We start from the raw sequence: 20812 nt of genomic DNA on the forward strand, positions 1-20812 counted from the left end.
TAGACTAGACTAGACTAGACTAGACTAGACTAGACTAGACTAGACTATGATGTCAAGTCAGCCTGGGCTACTGAGAGTCTGTCTCAGAAACCAAAACCAACATTACCACCACCACCCCCAAACCACCCCCCCACCACCACCAGACCCTCCATCACCAGACCCTGCATCACCACCACACCCACCACACGCCCTTTATCAATACCCAGCACCCCGGGGAGAGGTGGACTGTGTACCCTTTCTCAGGGGTGCTGGCCCATTCAGCTCCTGTTGGTGCTGACTTCTCCTCCGCTGGCAGATGTCTGGTTACCCACAAGGGAAAACCTGCACATAGTTTCCTCTGTGTGGGTGCACAGGTTGGGCTCTCCAGCTGCTCCCTTCTCTTTTGTACATGTCAGGCCTGTAAGGCTCTATACCCCTACAACCTTATTCAACCCTGACTGTTCCCCAAAGGCTTAAAGCGCCCACATAGGGTTTGAGAGGGAAGTTAGTCCAAACATTCCCTGTGACCCAGAGATCTAATCTATTCAACCAGGAAGCTCTCTTCCCAACCCAGAATCCATAAGAAGAAAGAGAGGGCTAGCCAAGCCAGCTGAGGACAGGCCTCCCCCTCTCCAAGGGGCATCTGAGCGGGGCATTTTCTTGAGATGGAGGCATTTTCTTGACTCCATGATGGGTGTGGGAGGGTCCAGCTTACTGTGGATGGCACCAGCGCCTGATCCTGAATGTCTGAGTAAGGCATAGAGTGGGAGCAAGCCAGTAAGCAGCAGGATTCCTCCGTGGCTTCTGCCCGAGTCCCTGCCTCCAGGTTCCTACCCTGAACTCCTACCTCAGCTGGACTGTGACTTGGGCTGTATAAACCAAATAAACTCTATTGACTATGGTCTTTATCACTGTAATGGAAGTGTGGTGAGAGACAGCTCTGCAAAGTTCACAACATAGCGTGTACACACACACACACACACACACGCACACACGTGCACAAACACACAAAGAATTCCTTAACCATGGCTGTTCTAGATCCCATGGCTGTCCATAGATCCCAGTTTACGTCTCCTAGACCCTTCCAAAACCCGGCCCTCACCTTCTTCAGCTTCTCGTAGCAACGGTTTTTTTCTTCTACCACCTGCTCCTGCTCCTGAGCTCGCGTTCTCAACAATTTTGCAAGATCTGTTGGCCTTCCAGCCTTCAAGTCCTTCCAGTCCTCTGAGAGAGCACATATGTCCCGGCCAAGGAAGTAGAGGGAAGCTAAACGTTCCATCATGAGAGTATTTTTGGTCATAGCCAGGGCTGTGCCCCCAAAGGCCTTTCGTACCTGCCTGCCGCTTCGGGCTGATACTTGGCCAGAGGTCATGAGCTTCTTGGCGGCTGAGGTGACATGCGGTTGTGTTTTGGTTAGCCGGAGGGCTCGGATGTGCTTTTTGATGATTTCCCAGGCTCTCCCACATTTGTAGACAACCTCACCGGTGGCTGTGACATAGGGCGTCTTCTCTCCCTTGACCTCCTTGAACTCCTGGTCATTAGTAGGTATGATGCTGTTGGCCTGGGCCAGGGCTTTTTTATTTCGAGAGTTTTCCCTCACGTTGGTCACGATATTGGTGACCCCAGCAACTGCCCCCAAACCTTGCCCGGCAGCAGTGAGCATCAGGCTTCCCCCCAAAGTTGTCGGAGCAAGCATCAAACCCAGGAGACACATGGCTCCAGAGACGACTGACGCAGAAGTAGCTGCCACTTTGGTCTTGGTGGCTTTTTGGTGGCTTTTGTCAATGTAGTTTGCGATGGCATAGAGTGTTCTAATGCACTTCTTTTCATTCTCTTTCCAGCTGTGGAACTGTTCTAAAAATGTACGTTCTTCATTTGTCAGAGCATCGTCGTCAACTTTCACTTTTTCCTCGTCAGTCAAATCGCCATCCAGAGGACCACCATCCTCATCCCTACGGGGGAGGCACACACAGACTCGGCTTCAACATCCCAGACCAGCCCATGCTCATCCAGCCCATGCGGCCTCCAGGTGGCCTTCACTCCTAACTGAACCCTTTCCGCCTCTCCCTAAAAAACGCCTGAGCACCTTTGCAGGAAGCAACTGGTGTGATGAGGAGAAGAATCACAGAGGAGGGACAATGGGCAGAACACTGGGGTGACCTTGTTCCTGCTCCAAGATGAATCAGGCAGAATGGTCCAGCCCTGCTCTGAGAAAATAGAGCACTGTTCTAGAGGGAGGGCAGTGGGAAATGCTACTGTCCTGACCAAGAAAAGTATATGAGAGACAGGGCGGAAGGGAGGGAAGGAGTCTGGGGAAAGGAAGAGAAAGAGAGGGATAGGTGTTGAGCATGGGGAGGTGAGGAGCAGGAGGAGAGGACAGATGGATAACAACACATCTGCACTCTGGCCATTTTGACTGCTTTAGTGGCTACATCTTCATGTCTCCTTTGCTCCACACTTAGAGAGGGCTGAAATTAATAGTAGCTAATGTGCATCCTCCTTGGCAACCTTCATTCAGTCCCTCAGCAGGTGGGATGGGTCCTTCAAGGAAGCCATTTCTTTCTTAGCTAGCATGTGACAGGATGGAGGGGTCAGAGGGGTTTGGCTTCCACAGAGGACAGTCTTGGGAAGGGCAAAGCTGCGGTCCAGCTGTGGACTAATGGATAACTGACCTTGAACTCATGAACGTACTGAAAGGGGCATGTTTTCATTAAATTATTTCATATATATCACTATGTAACTTATGAGCCAAGAAGACTTAACTCTTTATGGGACTCAAAGTGGAGAAGCATCATAGTGGGGCAATTTTTGTCCTTGGATCCCAATACTCTGCCTCTGACCAAATCTTATCTCTTCAAAATATTACAGTCAGCCTCATGGACCATTTTCTCCTCAAGGAAAACACACTTCCTCATCATAATGCAGACTTTTGAGAAGATAAGATCACTCCCCACACAGTGATCCTGGAGTGATAAGGTGGTCTGAATGAGAATGGCCCCCAGAGGCTCATTATTTGAATGTTTATTCATCAAGAAGTAAAACTGTTTGAAAGGATCAGAAGGATTAGGAGGCGTGGCCTTGTGGGAGTGGGCATGTCCTTGTGGGAGGAAGTGTGCCACTGGTAGTGGGCTTGAGGTTTCAGAAGTTCTCTCTAGGCCTCTATCTCTCCCTGCCTGCCTGCCTGCCTGCCTGCCTGCCTGCGGGTCAGGATGTAAAGCTCTCAGCTGCTGCTCCAGTGCCATTCATGCCCCCGTGATGATAATGGACTAACCTCTAAAATTGCAAGCCCCCAAAGAAATGCTTTCCTTTTAAGAGTTGCCTTGGTCATGATGTCTCTTCATAGCATAGAACAGTGACCAAGAAAAGCAGTTGATCCTGATTGAGAGAACACGTGCTGTCTTCCACACAAGCGGCCCTTCCCAAAAAACCCACCCTTGAGTTACCTTTGCAGCTCAGCATCAGCCTCATAGTCCTTTGCTGCCTGACCATTCGGCATTTCAGTTGGCACCAAAGCCATGGCCTTATGAGTCAAATTGTCTCCTAATCGGAACACAGAAATCAAATTTACCTCTAATGTCATAAAACATAAATTTCAAGTGTAGGTTTTAGATTATGCAGAATTGAAATCACACCAATGATAAATTCTGAAAACTACTGCTTTTCAATTTTGAATTAAGATAGTGTTCATATTTATAGCGGAGGGCAGCAGAATCTGACACCCCGAAATATGCCACTTGGCACTCAGAAGGCAGAGACAGGCAGATCTCTGAGTTCAAGGCCAGCCTGGTCTACAGAGTGAGTTCCAGGACAGCCAGAGCTACACAGAGAAAGCCAGTCTTGAAATCTTGTGTGTGTGTATGACACTCTGGCATCAGGCTACATCTTTGTGCAAGGTAGTTGAGAGCCTGATAATCATGTCCCCTTCAGATCCTGATGCGATGCTGAGCCCAAGGGCAGAACCAAGCTCTATATAAACCATGTGGTATTAAGTGACTAACGGGCAGAGAGCACGCACAGGGCAAACACTGGACAGAGAAATGGCTCATGTCTTAGGTGGAACTAACTCACAGCACTGTACAATTTAAAACTTCTGAATGACTTGTAGAATTTTCTGTTTAATTATTCTTAGGCTTCCATAACTGAAACCTTAGAAAGCAAAACGGAGGTAATGCAGGGAACCGCCCCCCCCACATTGTCACTACTCACGTCAAGACCCAGCCCTTCCTGTTAGTACTACGCACCCTAGAGGTCACCACATTCCGACTCCTAGAACCACTGATTAATCTGCTGATTCCTGTTTTTATGTGTATGTGTGTGCATACTTGTGCCTATGTGTTTGTGTGGCTGGATGTGTGTCTGCATGTCTGTGTGCATTTGCATGTGGAGGTCAGAGGACGCCTCAGGTATTGTCCCGCGAGCGCTATCATTGTTCATGGGAGAGAGTCTGTCTGGGTCTTCAGTTCTTCCAGCTGCACTGGGCTGGCTGCCAACCGAACCCCAGCGTCCTCCTGAGTCCATTCTGCGTAGCTCCTCCTACTGTGCTCTGAAGGATGAACTTCCATCCCCGTGCTTTCACGGAAAGCCCTTTATGGACTGAGCCTCTCCCCAGCCCTCTTAACTTCTGCACAAAGACCTCTTTGAAATACGCTAATGCTGTCAACAGTACCCAAAGTTTTGAAAATTACTGTTGCTAAGTAGCACTTAATGATACAAAACATTTGTCTGTTTTCTCGACTGATGTGTTGGAGTTGTTTCTCACTGACTCTTAAGAACAAACTGATAATAATGATTAAAAAAAAATTCATTTTCCCAGAACAACGCAACCCTGATAAAGACATTGTACAAATTATGTTTCCAGGAACGCATTAACATCAAACAAAATATTTTGTTTGATTTTGTAACATATGTTTCGTAGAGAAGCCATCATTCTGGGCTGAGCTCACGTGCTGGACTCCAACGCACCAGACTAAAAGCCTAAGTGAGGTGAGCCATGCTGCTGTTCCAGACCAAGGGGAGGTGTCTGTCACCCTCAGAGAAGTCAGGAGAGAGCTGGCGCCCCATTGCCTACAGGCCAGTTTCCAAGAAAGTTCCCTCAGCCTAATCTTCACCAAAATTATTTAATTAATATACATCTCTGTAAATATACATGTACTAATCAGTAAACTTGTGGTCGCCTGAGGTTGCTGCTGAAGCAAGGCAGTAACTTTGCTGTTACTGTCGCCCTGTGCTGTTCCCGCCAAACACCCTTCCAGGTCTTTGAACCCGGCTGGCCCGCTCCACTCAAACTCCCTTATACGACTGTAGAATTGAAAATGAGGTCAGTCATTTTCATAAAATTAAATGCATTTGGACTTTTATCCTACACATTTTTACACTGATAGCTTAGCTTTGTGTGTGCGGGGACGTGGAGGCGTGGTTGTCCCACCGTGTACTTGTGACTTTGGTTAGGGACAGCTTGCAGGAACTGGTTCTCCCCTTTCAGCACGTGGGGCCTGGGGACCAAAGCCAGGTTGTTGGCTTGGTGGCACCTTCACCTGCTGAGCCATCTTGCCAGCTCCAGGGTCTTTCCCTGCTGTGACAAGAACTATATCCACTCATCATCCTTTTCCTCATAACTAAGACCCTTGGCATTGCCCAGGTGATAGGGCCACGGAGAGGAAAAGACTCTCCGGGCTGCTCATGGCAAAGTCCTTTCGACCATGGATCATTGAAAGCCCTTGATGGGGGAGCAGTTGCCGAGACAAGTGACTGTGATTACTGCCAGGAGGGAAGAGAGCTGGGGACGGGCTCCGCCAAAAGGCTTACTCACTCCCGTGTTCATACTGCAGCTTCCACAAAACCCAAAGGGACCATCAGGAGAGCTCAGGAACTCTGTCATCAGGAAGGAGGCCCTCGCCACTGTCAGACCAGATATCAGATCCAAAGGTCTCCAGGGCTCTTGGGACCCAGGTCAGTGTGGAGATGGTCATTTCCAAGTTATAAAGAAGAAGCAGAAGGACTTACAGGCAGAATGCCATTACTGTGCCTGGATTAAATGGGTGACAGCTTGAACCGGGCTGTGAAAACCCTTAGATTTCCCCAGTGGACATGGGGTGTGATAGCCAAGGGCAACATGAAGCCTGAAGTGTAAACAAGTGTTCTTTCTGCTGACCCCTGCACTGTTCCAAAGGCTGATGGGTGCTCCTGTGTTGTGGGGCGTGATGGAGGCTGGCTGCTGGGTGAGTTCAAGGCACTATCAGCCTTTCCCCTGATGGGAAGAAGGCAAAGGGTGAGTGAGCCTCCAGCTGGAGGCCGGAGACCAGGGAGAAGAGCGAAAGCTGGACCCCAGGAGAGAAAGGCAGAGGACAAGCAGAGAGTGAGCGGCCCAGTGTCACAGCACAGGAGAAGACAGAGGAGTGTGGCCGAGGAGGACATTCAGGCACGCTCGACAGGCCTTTAGGCCATGCTGCCTGCCCACCCACCCCCTGCTACACACACACACACACACACACACACACACACGGTTGGGAGTTGGCTCCAGCCTCTCACCCTCTAGCAAGTGCTCTGCTGATGAGGCCACCCCACCCATCCCTCTGGATATTTTTCAATGTCCAACCTCATTACTTCACTTTGACCCACAATGGCAACCTCTGCCAAGGGTTGGCTGGCGGACCATGTCGTAGGTCAGCAGGTTCTGCTGTGTCAATGTCTGACACTACGGCCCTGCTCTCCTCCAGGATCCCGGGGGCTAGGGTGGTCAGCAGGACAGACGCTCTGTCTGTCCTCCCTGCAAAAGACCGACACTCTGGGCAGTACAGGCACAGTCCGGAGGGGAGGACCCAGGGGCCTGTTACTTTCACAGACTCTAGCTGGCTGTTAGAAGTGTCTCTGGGGAACAGCCAGCTAGGGGAATCCCTTGCTGAGGATCCATTGTCTCTGGACTGTTCGTAATTACACACAGGATAAAAAACAAACTCAGCTCTGCTCGGAGGAAAGAACTCTGCGTAGCTAAGAAGGCAAAGCCCAGCCATGTGGCCCCTCACGAGTGGCACATCTGAGCCCGGGAGGGTCCCAGTGGGTTTTCATATGCAAGGAGCTGAACGTGAGGCCCTGCCCAACTTGTCTCATTCCTAGCTGCCTGGGCTTCGAGCCCTGTTAGCCTGAGAGCTCCTTTTCCTCAGCCAGTGCCTGGTCTCCTTATCAATTAGGGTCCCAGGAGCAGCCTTCCCCTCCCTTTCCCTCCCCTGCCCACTGTCCTCAGAGAGAGGATGACCCCAGCCTCAGCCCTCACCTCTCTCTCCTGGAGCCCTCCAGTCAGTGCAGAGAGAGCTGTGACCAGCATCTGGGCTGAAAAGGGACAGAAGCAAGGGTGGATTTTTTATTCGCCAACTGGGCCAATGGCTGGAGCAGGGTGGCCCATGGAGGCAGGAACAGGATTATGAAACTGGCACATCTTAAGCCCAAAGCATACGCTAAAGCTGCAGCCCAGCTTTGAAGTCAATATCCCGTAAAATGGGCCTCGCTGAGAAGTTTTCTGTTTTCATGTTTCACTTTCCTATCTTCCTCCACACGCACTGTGGTCAGAGGACGGGCTGGGGCCTGGCTCAGGGTGAGAGTGCTTTCGTGTGCCAGATCCCAAATCCCATCCCCAGACCTGCCAGACAAACCCACCATCTGCCCTTTCCCTGCCAGGCTCCATACTGAGCGGTCACTGCTGAGCCAGGACCTGGAAGTGCACGGGGCATCCGCGTCCACAGTACTGTAAGCGGGAATAACCTGCCCTTGGCCTGTGAGGTGCAAGGCAAACCAGTGCCGATAACTTCAAACCGGAAACCGGTGTGAGAAGGCCCTACGCATGCGCCAGGGTCACCCAGCAGATAACCCCCAATGTGACAGGCTCACAGTGGCTGTACTCACTGTGTCCCACTCTTGTCCCACTATTGTGTGACTAGGATGGAGGGGGGGGAAGGGGGGACTGTCTCTGCAAATGCCACAGCCGGCCAGCAGAGTAACTACCCACATGAGGAGGCAAGAAGGAAAATCGGAATACAACTTGGTCAGCCAGTGCTGGTTCTAGAGTCTGACCCAAGCAATTTATTTCTGACATAGTTACAACCTTGCGGGGCGGGGGGGGGGGTTCTCCTGACAATTATCACTATAGAGCTTAAGGCAAGACTACATCGAAAGTCCTTTGCCATGAACATGTCTTTGGCAAAGTACCGGTGACCTCTTCTACAAGAATGGGTTCCACCGACTAGGAAATAGGTGTAACTCCCCTTCTGAAAAGCCTTGGAGGATAACATTCCTGGTTTCTCTGGGAAAAACTTGTCTGTGTGTCCCTCTGGGCAAGAGGAACCCGTGTGCCCGCTACACAGCTATACCCTACACAGATGTGTGACCCTGGTCACCACCTCACGAGGGCAGCAGCATTAGGACTAATCCCTCACACCGGAAATCCTTCGCCGCAAACTGCTTTAAAGGTGAAAACGGGGTAGAAGGCTCAGTTGGTAAAGTGTGCCAACCTGAGTTGGATTCTGGGCATCCACAGTAAGAAGCCACCTCGCCTACAACCCCAGCTCGGGAGGGGGAGACGGGAGGATCCCGAGACTTGTCAGTCACCCAGCTTCTGTGGGAGACGCCCATCTCAAAAAGAAAGCGGAAGGTGACTGAAGGAGATATTCATGTCAGCCTCTGGCCCTCACGTGCCCAGGCCCATGCACAAAGGCACACACACATACCTGAATACTTAAAATTAGCCCCTTCGTTTGGTGGAAACCTGACCTGAACCCTGGGGGAGGGGGAGGGGGGGAGACAGATCTCCCATTCATGGCTGAGCACACCACCACTCACCCACTTGCTGCCCTTCGGTCAGTTGCCGGTCTTGGGTGATCTGCCATCCGCTGTTGGGAGAAACTTCTCTGAGTGATACAAAGTATTCTTCATCAGTTTCTGCTACAGCGCTTCCCCCACACACGCTACAAGTCAGCCTGCCACATCTAGGGATTCCGAAGCTGTGCAATCAACCAACCAACCAACCAACCAACCAACCACAAATAACAGTTTTGGATGGGCACAGAGATGCCTACCCACGATCCCAGCACTCGGGAGGCTGAGCCCAGAGGATGAGGAGGTTAAGGGTAGCTGGGCTCCATGATACCACAGTCTCAAACCATCCTTTTTCCTTTTGGCTTGGGAAAGCACCGCAGTGGTACTGAATCTATAGAGATGTTTCCCATTGCCATCCGTTAACACCTAGTCACATATCATTTATGTTGTATTTAGTGATGTAAGCCCAGGAGGGTGGGACCAGGGCTGTTCAGGAGTCCTTTCCCGTGACTATCGCAGTCTCAACGGTGTACACACAGGTAATCATGGCTATCAACACATGCACCCCAGCAGGATAGGCCCAAGGAGCATTCTCCCCCCGAAACTCTCGGATTCCAGGAAACCGTTTTCTTTCCCTGCTCTCGGAGACTAAGGACCTTTTCGTGCTAAAGATGTCTGAGATCGCCCTGTGCCAAGTGTGGCAAAGCTTCCGTCTCTGCCCTCCAGGCCCTGCCTGGAAGCAGCCTTAGGACCCTGGGAGTCCAGGACAGAGTAAAACAGAAAGCAGTAGTTGTGAGTAGAGTTAGGGGCACCGAACCCGGTCCTAAGAACACAGCATTTCAGGTCTGGTTGCTCCCACAGGCATTCCCTGACTTTGCTTCCCTTCCTGGGTTCCTGTCCACATCAGATTGTCTGGAGTACAGTAGAGGCTGACATGCACACACCCAGTCCCTGGGAGTAGGCTCCCACATAGGCACTTCCATGCAGGTGTGAGGGACATTTTTGAATATATGCATGCTTCGTACTTGACTCCCTTGGGAGAGGTGAGAAGATGCTCTTTAAGAAACATTTACTTATTTGTTTCATTTGTGTATGCATGTGCGCAGCGTGCAAATCACAGCACTCAAGTGGAAGTCGGAGGACAGCTTTCGGGGGTGGGCTCTTACCTTTCACCACGTAGGTCCCAGGGTTTGAACTCATATGCTCTCAGGCCTGGGTAGCCTTCACCCTCTGAGCCATCTCTCTGGCCCAGTGGGAGGCTCTTGCGAGAATTTCCCTCCGTTTCATCACACCTCCCACTAAAAACTAATACCATCTGTATTCTTTCCTCTCTGCAGTGAGCTGGGGAAATTATTCCATATGGTGTGAAGCAGGCTCAGAGCTGGACCAGCTGTCCTCTGTGGGTAAAGCAGGTAGGACAGGGCACCGTTCCCTGGGAGAGCAGGTGAGGGCGGTCACAGGAACAGAGCGTCAGAGGGGGCCTGTCTTATAGAACAGAAAGGCTTGTGTAGGCCCCTGGCTTCGGAGATGTCAGTTAGTGGTCTGCTGGCCCCTTGGGTCTGTAGTGAGGCATCCTAACCAGTGCAGGAGGAAACTGTTCCCCTCAGGACAACCAGGGAGGAGGAAGGGAAGTAGGGCTAGAGGGAAGAGGGCAGGAGGGAGAGTGGGAGGAGGAAAGGAAGGAAGGGTGAGAGGGCAGCAGGGCAGGATGACAAAGGAATACAAGGGAAGAGAATTAAGCTCTAATCCTTTTCCTTGTGTGGACTTTATGACATCACTTCCTGGCACTAGGTCCCTCTCTTAAAGGTCCCGTTCATCTTTTGGGCTTGGAGATAGTGTTTAGTTATTAAGAGCATGTGTTGGGCCTCCAAAGGCCCAAGTTCAGTTCCCAGCAGCCAGGTCAGGAAGGACACAACTGCATGGAACTCCAGCTCTCTGGGATCCAACTCCTCTGTCTCTTTGGGCCCTTTCACTGACATGCATACACACAGACATCTACATAACTAATAATAATAATAATAATAATAATAATAATAATAATAATAATAAATTTTAAAGGTGGTGTTACCTTCAGGAGCATCAAATGCTGGCCACTCAGCCATTAGCATGAGGCCTCTAGGGGACATGAAGCCAACCATGACCTTGAGGTGGTGGAATGTGGTGGTGGAGGGGAAGCGGGCTGGAGAGTCCCCAAATGGACCAGAAGGAAAGCCTGTGCTAGGACAGTCAGGACCACCACAGAGCACAGAGCTAAGAGTAGGTTTACTTGGCCCTGTGTCTGGTTAGGCCCAACCCCTCTGTGCCTGTCAACCGAGGCTGAGCCAGCCACCGCCTGGGTTCCCAGGCCGAATCCTATTCCCTCTGCTCCACAGCCTTGGAAAGCTGAGAAACTGTCCATTTCAGTCCTGTGCTCTGATCCTGGCTTCTCACCAGAGAGCAGGGATCCTATCCAGGGAGAACATAACCCAGAGGGCAGGGAAGACAGAGCAGGGACTCCCTCCCCTCCCCCAGCCCAGTCGTGGCAATGGCCTCCACCCACTGTGTGGGAGTGATGTGCTCTGTTCATGAGAGGTGGGGGGGGGCTGCCCCAATCCCCCCTCCTTCCCCCACACAACCACCAGACAGGGAAACCCTCCAGTGATTGTGGGAGGGGACTCATCACTACAGCAGGGCTCCAGATGGTTTTTCCATGAGTGCTCCTTCAGAGTCCAGAACCGGAACTACAGTAATGCAGAGGCTGGCCTCGCCTCGGTCCCCAGGGCAGGGCTTCCCTTGGCTGCCTCAATGCCCGATGCTCGAAGCTCCACATGAGGTATGCAGTAAATCCCTTAGGCTCCAAACATGCATTTTCCCTTCTGTAGACAGTTGAACAATGAACCAATCTCCCCCCAACCCCCCACTCCCCACCTCCACCAAAGCTGAGCCCTGAGACCATGTGACCTACAATGGAACCATATTTGGAAACATTTTCTGAGGATACAAAAAAAAAAAAAAAAAAAAAAAATCAACTAAAATCTGGAGATGAGGTCATCTTGGCGCTCGTGTGAGTCAGGAAGCCAACAGCAGTTTCTTTGAGAGAGATGGGAGAAGAGGGGGCTGTTAGGAGCAAGGGGAGCTGGAGGGAGAGAAGGCAAAAGTGCTTCAGGCCCAGATGCTGTCTCTCTTCGCCTACCTCCCTGCAAGCAGCCCTGCCCTCTGTCCTAAGGCGTGACTCTGGAGAGACTTGGAGAACTCCAGGGCCTGCAGAATGTGCCAGAACTGCCTCATCCATCCCGCTTCTTTCCATCCTCTGACGTTAAAGACCTTGAATGCATGAGAGGAAGGGGGAGGCGGAGAAGGAGACAGAGAGACTCTCACTGAGTTATACCGACTGAGCGGTTATAACCTCTGCGCTCAGCTGTCTCTGCCGCTGGGGAAGATGGGAAAGGCAATATGGTACAGGGCTTAAAGCTTCTGCCTCATCATCCGGTTTAAAGTGACAGTGGACTGAGCCACAAAGGTGAAGGAGGGGTCCTCCTGGATTAGTGTGACCAGGTCCTCTTGAGAAGAGTGCTTCCTTGAGGGAGGGGCTGTAAAGAAAATAGGGGACCTCTCCAGGCTGACCAGGAAGCCACCTCACAATGTTACACTGCCCAAAAGGCCCCAGAGCCTTAACTCCGTTCTTGGGAGGACACAGAGCCCCACTCCCACACAGGACTCCCTGCCCAAGATTCCCCTGAGGCAGTCGCTGGCTGCCACACTGCTCTCACACTGTGCCTCTTGGCTTCTGGACCACAGGGACTAATTTTAACTGACCCTCTGAGTCATGCCCCGCCCCCCCCCCCCCCAGCCATTCCTCGGACTGCTGGAGCTCATTCCCAGTGGGCTCCCAGCAATCCTTTGCAACCTCATTCTTGACCAACCTACTTGACAGATTTCCCCACCCAGCCAGTCTGGTCATCTTGGGGTTTCCAGATCATCCCCCTGCTTCTTCCCACCAGCCCTTGGCCTTCCTGTGTGGTCAGAGCTCCACCTGCCCCTCCTCCTGCCTCTCCCTCCCCGACCGTCTCCAGACATTTGCCAAACACGGTCATCTGTAGAAGCAGATGTTTTCTGGTCTCAGGCACTGACCACGGCAGCAGTGTGCCCACTCAGTCCTGGCCTCATCCTCCTGGCCTAGAGAGGCCTGGCTTTGTCCTCCCTGACAGTGTGCAGACCTGGCTGGTTATAGACGCCTCCCGAAGGACTCTCTTAAAACTCTCGCTTGGTTCTGAGCAATTCCCTCCTTCCGTTTTTGGCTTCACCCAGGAGATCAGGGGTGTTTGGTGACCCTGAAGAAGGAAGTTAGGTCCCTGAGACTTCATGTGGAGCAGAGCCTCCGCTGGAACTGGGTGCTAACACAGATGAGGGACCGCTCTGGCCAATGTGACTGGGGGGTGTTTGTTACAGCCGCTGGTTCTGGCTCCTGGCTCCATGGAGCCTCAGAAGCTAGTCCTCCTACCTCCCCCAGGCTCTCTCCCATGTCTTCAGTGTATATCAACCTGCACTGCCCTCCCCGTACAGCTGCCAAGGCTCCATGGTAGTTGGAGGTCTCTTCTCCACTCTCTTCCGGTTCCTCCACATTAGCATCCGCTGGTTCGTTTTGTTTTGTTTTTGTCAACTTGACACAAGCTAGTGCCATCTTGGATGAGGGAACCTCGGTTCAGAAAATGCCTCTATGAGGAAGACTGGCCTGGAGGCCAGACTATGAGGCATTTTCTTGATTAATAATCAATGTCAAGGGCAGAGCCCTCTTTGGGTGGCGCCAATCTTAGGCAGGTGGTGCTGGGCTGTGTAAGAAAGCAGGCTGAGGCAGCCAGTGAGCAGTGCCCCTCTGCGGCCTCTGCTTCGGGTTTCTCGTGATGATGGCCAGTAATCTGTGAGCCAATCACAACCTTTCCTGGATAAGTTGCCTTTGTGTTTATCAAAGCAAAAGAAAGCGAACTAAGACAAGACCTTCCTTTTTGCCCTGGTGTACTCTCCATAGACTGATAGATCCTACAGCCTAAATCCAAGTCTATGCTCCATGGGACAAAACAAAGCGTCTTTAAATTGCTGGGAAACTCCCCAGGGTGTCTTGGGATACAGCTAGGGTAAGGAGAGGATCAAATCCTCCCCCTCCAGTGAAAAAAATAAGGTGGGGACCAGGCTGATGGGAGGATGTGACCACCTCTCAACCTTCATTACAGAGTGGGTTTGATTTTGGGGTGGCCCAAAGATGCCCTGTCCCTTCCTTTCGAGTTCTCCGCCCACGGAGGAGCTTTGGGGAGAAGGCCCTGGGTTTTCCAGAGGGCAGGAGTCAAGGGTGGAGGAACGGGGAACTGAGGAGCGGGCCCGAGGGGAGGGCACCCCTTTTCACAGAGATGCCTCCACCCAGCGTGAATGCCGCCCTGGGCCGTCGGGACTCCTCCTAATGCACACTATCTGTTGGTGTGCCATTCAGCAGGGCTGCTCAGGCTGTGTCTTCCGCCCCCCCTCCCACGTGGTTCTGAATGACCACCACCACCATGTTGGCCACATCCCCACCACAGGCACCTAAGTGTCTTTCTTGCCCAAACCTACCCACGGTTTTTAAAAGGTTAACAGGCCCTGGACTTAATTTAGCGGCCGAGAGCGTATGCCTGTGCTCCTGTCCCCAATCAAGAGAGTGTGTAAGAGGTGGGAGACGGATGGAAAGGGTGTAAGGGAACTTTTGGGGGTGATGACAGTGTACTGGGTCTTGATAGTTTGGGTGTGCCAAGCATGTGCTTTAACGAAACCCAGCGCAGCCTGCGGGTGTGTGACTTGCTTTGGAACTGGGAAGAGAAGCGCCGATCTTGCTTCTCATTAGGGAAGCCTGGTGAAGCATCGGCAGGAGGCAGCCAGCCAGACGCCTGTGGGGACCAGGCACCTTCTAAAAACGGCTGCTGGTCCTTGTGTGAACATGGGGTAGTCTACCACAGGCCTTGAATTTGGGACCCCTTTTCACCCAAAGCAGGGTTGTGCAATCTCAACTATATAGGTAAATAAAATGTTTAATTGCTTCCCTAGTTGTGGGGAGTATCGTCAGCCCAAGAGATCTAAGTTCCTTTAGGAGACAGATTATCTATATACCTATCTATATATCTATCCATCATCTATCTAGCTATCTAACACATATATATATATACATATATATCTGAAACATATCTATATATGGTGAATATAAAATAATGATTCCATGAGGCTTTATCAAACAACCTCGGTGTTGTTGCTCATTTCTTCTTCTTCCATATTGACCTCCCTCCCTCACACTCCACCCCCGCCATTCCTTCATTTCCCTCGTCACACCACCTGTATCCAGCCATCCCGACCCCACCTATCCTCTCTTTCTTCTTCCCTGCTTTCTGGGGCTTCTCCACGTTGTACATTCACATCTGAAGATTCGGAGCCAGGAAGCGCAGATGCTCGGAAGGGCAGGGCTTGCGTTCTGGTTCTGGGTTAGCGCACTCAATATGATCTTCCCTAGTCCCGTCTGCTTACCTGGAAATGTCATGATTTCATTTTCGTTACGGTTGAACAGTTTTCCACTGTGTTTACGTGGTACACTTTTGTTGTCCGTTTATCTGTCGAAGGACATTTATGTTGGCTTTTTGGTTGTTGTTTTGTTTTGTGTCCCCCACTCCCCATTTCCTGGCTGTTGTGAATAAGGAAGCTGTGAACATGGCTGGGCAGGGTCCATAGAGTATGATGTCATCTCTTGGGCATCTGACAAGGCGATAAAGCTGGACCATATGTTAGATTTAGTTTTGCCTTTTGAGGATGTTTGTTTGTTTTTGGTTAATCTTAGCTGTTCTGCGTGGGGTGAGATGAAATCTCCGAGTTGTTTTAGTTTGCATTCCTCTGATGGCTAAGGATATGAACCCGCTTTGAGGTATGTCTTAGCCAGTTTTATTTCTTCTGTTGAAAAATCTCTATTTAGACCCCTAACCCGTTTTAAATTGTCATTTGGTTTTCCCGACTCTTTGTTTAGTGAGGTCTTTGTATATCCTGGATATTAATCTCCTTTTGGAATTAAGGCCCATTTGACAGAAGGGAAATCATGCCAGCTTTCCCTGGGGCTACCGAGGCCAAGGCCTTGAGAAAAGATTCTGTTACCGCCACTTTTTTAGACCAACATAACCCCCCTAATTGAGTTCTACATTCTAAAACTTTTTTGTTTGTTTGTTTTTTGGTTTTGGTTTTGGTTTTTTGAGACATGGTTTCTCTGCATAGCCCTGTCTGTCCTGGAATTTGTTCTGTAGACCAGGCTGGCCCTCAGACTCAGAGATCTGCCCACCTCCGCCTTCCAAGTGCTGGAGTCAAAGCTGTGCACCACCACTGCCCAGCTCTCCATACCCCATCTTTTCCTTGCATCCACAGATCAGCAGAGCCACCACCTCTCATCAAAGAAGCTTCTCTCAACAGCAGATGGAGAGCATCGCAGAAAAGCCACCACTGGCCACATTGCAGAGATCCTCAGATTGTGAGGCCCCAGACCCAGGAGCTACGTCTTCCTCACAGCTCCTGTGCCTGTGGTTCGGGGACAGCATGGAGGAGGGGACAGAGAGACTGTCAGATGGGCCAGGAAGTCTGCCCACCTAGAAGGGGCCACATAAACAAGATCAGGACGATGGCCATATCAGTGGGGATGTTAGCATAAAAGGGGAAGTCCCTGCAGGGTCCCACCCCTAAACAAGGAACTACAGGCAAACGATGGAGATGGAGAATTAGCCTCTCCCAAGAGTGCGCCTCCATATTGGTTGCCAGCCTCGAAACCATATACACATCGCCAACATAAATAGAGGCAGCAGGCTGTATTCATATATGTGTGCGCTCACATATGTATACAACAAAACTCTAATAATGGGAGGCTATCAACTTGAGAGGGTTTCCAGAGAGGCTGAGAGAAACTGGAGGGAAGAAAGGGATGTATTGCCATTACAATTTAAAACATGTTTTGTTTTAAATTAAGAGGCAAAACCAGAAAATAGTTATACAAGCCAGGCATTTAGTGATAACAAATCATGAAATAAATTCATTTTAAGACAACTCTCCAGGGGCTGGGAAGATGGCTCAGTGGGCAGGAGCTCCTGCTGCATAAGGATCTGAGTTCGAACCCTAGCACCCACAGAAAGAGTGTTGCCATCACACCTGTAACCCCAGCACTGTGGAGGTGGAGACAGGAGGATCACGGTGTTCATCGAGAGACTCAGCTGCAGAGAAACAGGTGGGGAGCAGTGGGGTAAGCCTCCGGCATCCTCTTCTGGGCTCAGAAGAGGTGCACAGGTGAACATGTGCCCAACACACACAACACACAAGCACATACGCACACAAGCACACACATACGCACACAAGCACACACATACAACACACAAGCATACACAAGCACGCACACACGCACACAACACAGAACCCGGTCGACGTCTTTCCCGGAGTACTTCTAAATGAAAGAAAAATCAATAGGGTCCCATCTTTTGGGGCCTAACCCGCCAACCTGGGTGATTTAGTTTTTGTGTTTGGGATAACGGGTGAGCCAAAACTTTTCAAAAAGCTATCTGAAATCAAAGGGCTTATTGAGGCATTTTAGATGTTACCCAGGAAAATGACCCTGGGACAAGACCCCACAGATCAGAGCGGAAGCGGCCGCTGAGCCCGGAGCTAGAGGTATTTTTATAGAGAAGTGGGGGACGTCGAGCCTGTGTGGCCTCTAGGTAGCTAAAACAAAGAAGGAAGAGCTTCGGGGAAGGAGCTCGGAGGAGGAGGGTTTCGAAGGAGTGCTGCTTCTGAGCTGCCGGGTAGAACTGTCTGGAAAGCTCAGACGCAAACAGGCCAGGTGGCCCTGGTGGCCAGCTGTGACAGGATCTAACCAAGTAGTGTACATTCAGAAAGGAGGGACCACCTTTTCTGGTTTTGTCTGATTAACCTCTCTCGCTCTTCTCCCTTTTACCCTTCAAACGTGGAATATTCCAGACTTTTGCTACTAACATGTCCTCTCCTTATTCTGCTCATAAGAACCTCCCACTGGGGCAGCAAAATGGCTCAGTGCGTAAAGGCCCTTGCCGCAAAAGCCCAATGACAGAGTTCCGTTCCTGGAACCCGCGCAAAGGTGGAAGGAGAGGACTTACTTTACAAAGTTTCCCGTGTTTTCGGGACATGCATGACCCTGCATATCACACACACACACACACATACCTTCAAACACACTGTATGTATGCACACAGCACACATGTATGCCTGTGTTGATGAAGCAGATCAGTCTCTCCTGGTCTCTCAGTACCTCATATCCCAGTGTGCAATCATAGGGCACCTACTACATACCACCCCTTGCTGCGGGTTTCCATCTACTCCCTGCTTTGACGCTCGGGTGAGGAGCTGGGGAGCTGGCACTGCGGATGAGAGTGGCGGCTACCAGACATGAGGCCCTGAGCTCCAAACGCCAGCACTCAGGGAAAAGGTCAGGCATGGCCACGTGTGCTCGTGACCTCAGCGCTGGGCAGGGGGTGGCTGGAGGGACAGGCGGATGGCGGGAGCTTGCTGGCCAGCCTAGCCCAACAGAAAAGGAACAGGCTCCAGGCTCAGTGAGAAGTCTTGTCCCAGGAATAGAGTGGAGAGTGATGGAGCAGCACAGCCCTCTGTATGTCCTCCTCTGCATGCCACGTGCATGCCTACACACACACACACACACACATGTGCACACACGTACAGACACACAGACATAATACACACAGACATACACACATACAGACACACACACACATGTGCACACACACAGACATAACACACAGACACACAGACATAATACACACACAGACATAACACACATACAGACACACACAGACATAATACACACACAGACACTCTCAGATACATACACACATACACACACAAATATACACACATACAAACACACGCAGACATACACATACAGACATAATATACATACACACAGATATAACACACACATACACATAATACACACACAGACATAATACACACACAGACATAACACACATGCAGACATAACACACACACAGACATACTCAGATACATACACACACAGAGACATACACATAGACACATACACACAGACATCCATACTCACAGACATGAACATACACAGACACACATAGACATACACACATACAGACACACGCACAGACGTACACATACAGAGACATACACAAAGACACACATAAACACACACATACACAGACAGGCATAGGCATATACACATACAGACACACAGATGCACACAGAGAGACATACACATACAGAGGTACACATAGACACACACAGACATACACACACACAGAAACATACACATGCAGAGACACAGACACACACACACACACACACACACATTCAGGATGGCTCTGGAGAAAGAACACTTCTGAAAGTTCTCCTCCGACAGCCGCCGGGCGAAGCGAGGCCGACACTCCTTCTCTGGGTGGCAGATGGTTTAGGATAAGCCAGCCCCGTGGCTCTCCAGCCTCACGCCCAGCTGAGCCGCCCTCACTGCCCTTCACACACCTGCTAAAGCAGCCTTACTTGTCCCTCCTCAGCCACCGGAGATCTAGCCAACCGCAGAACCTCACTTGGTCCATTCTGCGCCCTCAAGTCCTTGCCTGGTCCTTCCGCACAGGCTCACGCCTCTTGGTACCCGTGCTCCCAGCTCCCTCCTGCTCTCCTCCTTTCAGCCGACTGTCCCCTCTACCCACAGGCCACTCCACAAGCCAGGCACAGCCTGCCGGCCCCTCCGCGACCTCGGAGACCCTGAGAGCCAGGAGCGCGGGCAGCTCATCTTTTAACAGCGTGGAAAGCATCACCGGTGTTCCAGGCCCGGGGCCGTGAGCGCAGGGGCGGGCACACGAGCGTGTCGAGCTGCCGGAGGAGAGCCGGCCGGCAGCGGCAATTCCTCGGGTTGCCACTAGGTGGCAGCAGGTTCCCCTCCCCTCCCGTTGACCGCCTAGGGGAAAGCGACCATTTCCTTCTGGACCCTGGCACCCTGAACGGAATCCAAACGCTAAAATAAGCGTTCAGAACGCCCGGGCCCGATGCTTATTAGTGCGGCCAGGAAGATGAGAAGGCGAGGAGCAGGAGAAGGAACTAAAATCAGAGCACCGCTGAACCACAAAGCGCAGACCCCGCGGGCTCTGATCGTGAACTTGCTGGGTGACCTTGAACAAAATTCCTAACCTTTCTTTTCTTCATGTCTAAGAGCGGGCACTATGAGAGTGTTTACCCCGAAGGAAGGACTCTGGAGGGTGGGGGGCAGGCTCTGTGAACACAAATCCCTGTGTAAGGCCCCTATGTGGAAGACTGGCCGACTGGTTAGAGCCCTGGAGAGCTGGAGTGTTGCAGATCCAAAGCCAGCGTTGTTTTGGCCTATCTTCCATATCCTTACCTAGCCATGTATCACCCACCTCTCTTCATCTGATCATTATCTTCCTACCACCAAGTGAAGCCATTGGCTTCCAACAGCCCCAAATCTAGGAACGCCTCCAGCTGGCATTTGAAATCTTAGGGTTTCCCCGTAACACGCTTTACCTGCCGACCTCGCCAATGCATTTGCTAAGTGCCTTGATTCACTCTTTTAGTCTCGCAGCGTCTGGGAGGTAGAACGGGAGAACCAGGAGTTCAGAGCTAGCCTGGGCTACAGGAGACCCTGCGTAAAAACAAACAAACAAACCAACAAGGACACAGACGGGTCGCTGCCATAACCCCTCCACAGTGAAGAGTGTTCACGAGGACACACATGCAGGTGCTGCCCATCGCTGGTCCCCGACACGGTGAGTTCTGAGTGCAGGAGGGGAAGGCAGAGGGAAAGAGGCCAGATGTCCCAGGCTGGCCGGGACACGCTCGGAGGGCACTGCCTCCCCGACTCCACACACCTGCCCGAACCAGCAGTTCCAGGTCCTACTCACACCAGCGGGCCGCTGGGCAGAACTCACTTCATTGCGTGTTCCTGTGGACAGGGCCTTCCGGCTCCGCTCTGTCCCCAGCTCCCCAG

General features: G+C 51.4%; 1 protein-coding gene across 2 annotated transcripts in view; it reads right to left on the reverse strand.

Moving 5' to 3' along the window:
* The window catches only part of Apol6 (apolipoprotein L6), a 13115-nt gene extending 2633 nt beyond the window's left edge, over positions 1 to 10482 (reverse strand). Inside the window, exons 1-4 of one of the 2 annotated variants that reach the window (XM_055626493.1) lie at positions 9951 to 10482; positions 8809 to 8858; positions 3423 to 3519; positions 1082 to 1931 (exon numbers count right to left, since the gene is read on the reverse strand). In XM_055626493.1, the coding sequence (XP_055482468.1) occupies positions 1082 to 1931; positions 3423 to 3519; positions 8809 to 8858; positions 9951 to 10099 (1146 nt within the window). In that variant the 5' untranslated portion in view covers positions 10100 to 10482. Of the gene's footprint in view, positions 1 to 1081; positions 1932 to 3422; positions 3520 to 7249; positions 7269 to 8808; positions 8859 to 9950 lie in introns of those variants that run through there. The other variant, XM_055626494.1, reaches the window with a different exon arrangement.
* Positions 10483 to 20812: the final 10330 nt, after the last annotated feature.

Source organism: Psammomys obesus, unplaced genomic scaffold (assembly GCF_907164565.1).
Source record: "Psammomys obesus unplaced genomic scaffold, mPsaObe1.curated_primary_1811, whole genome shotgun sequence".
NCBI lineage: Eukaryota > Metazoa > Chordata > Mammalia > Rodentia > Muridae > Psammomys > Psammomys obesus.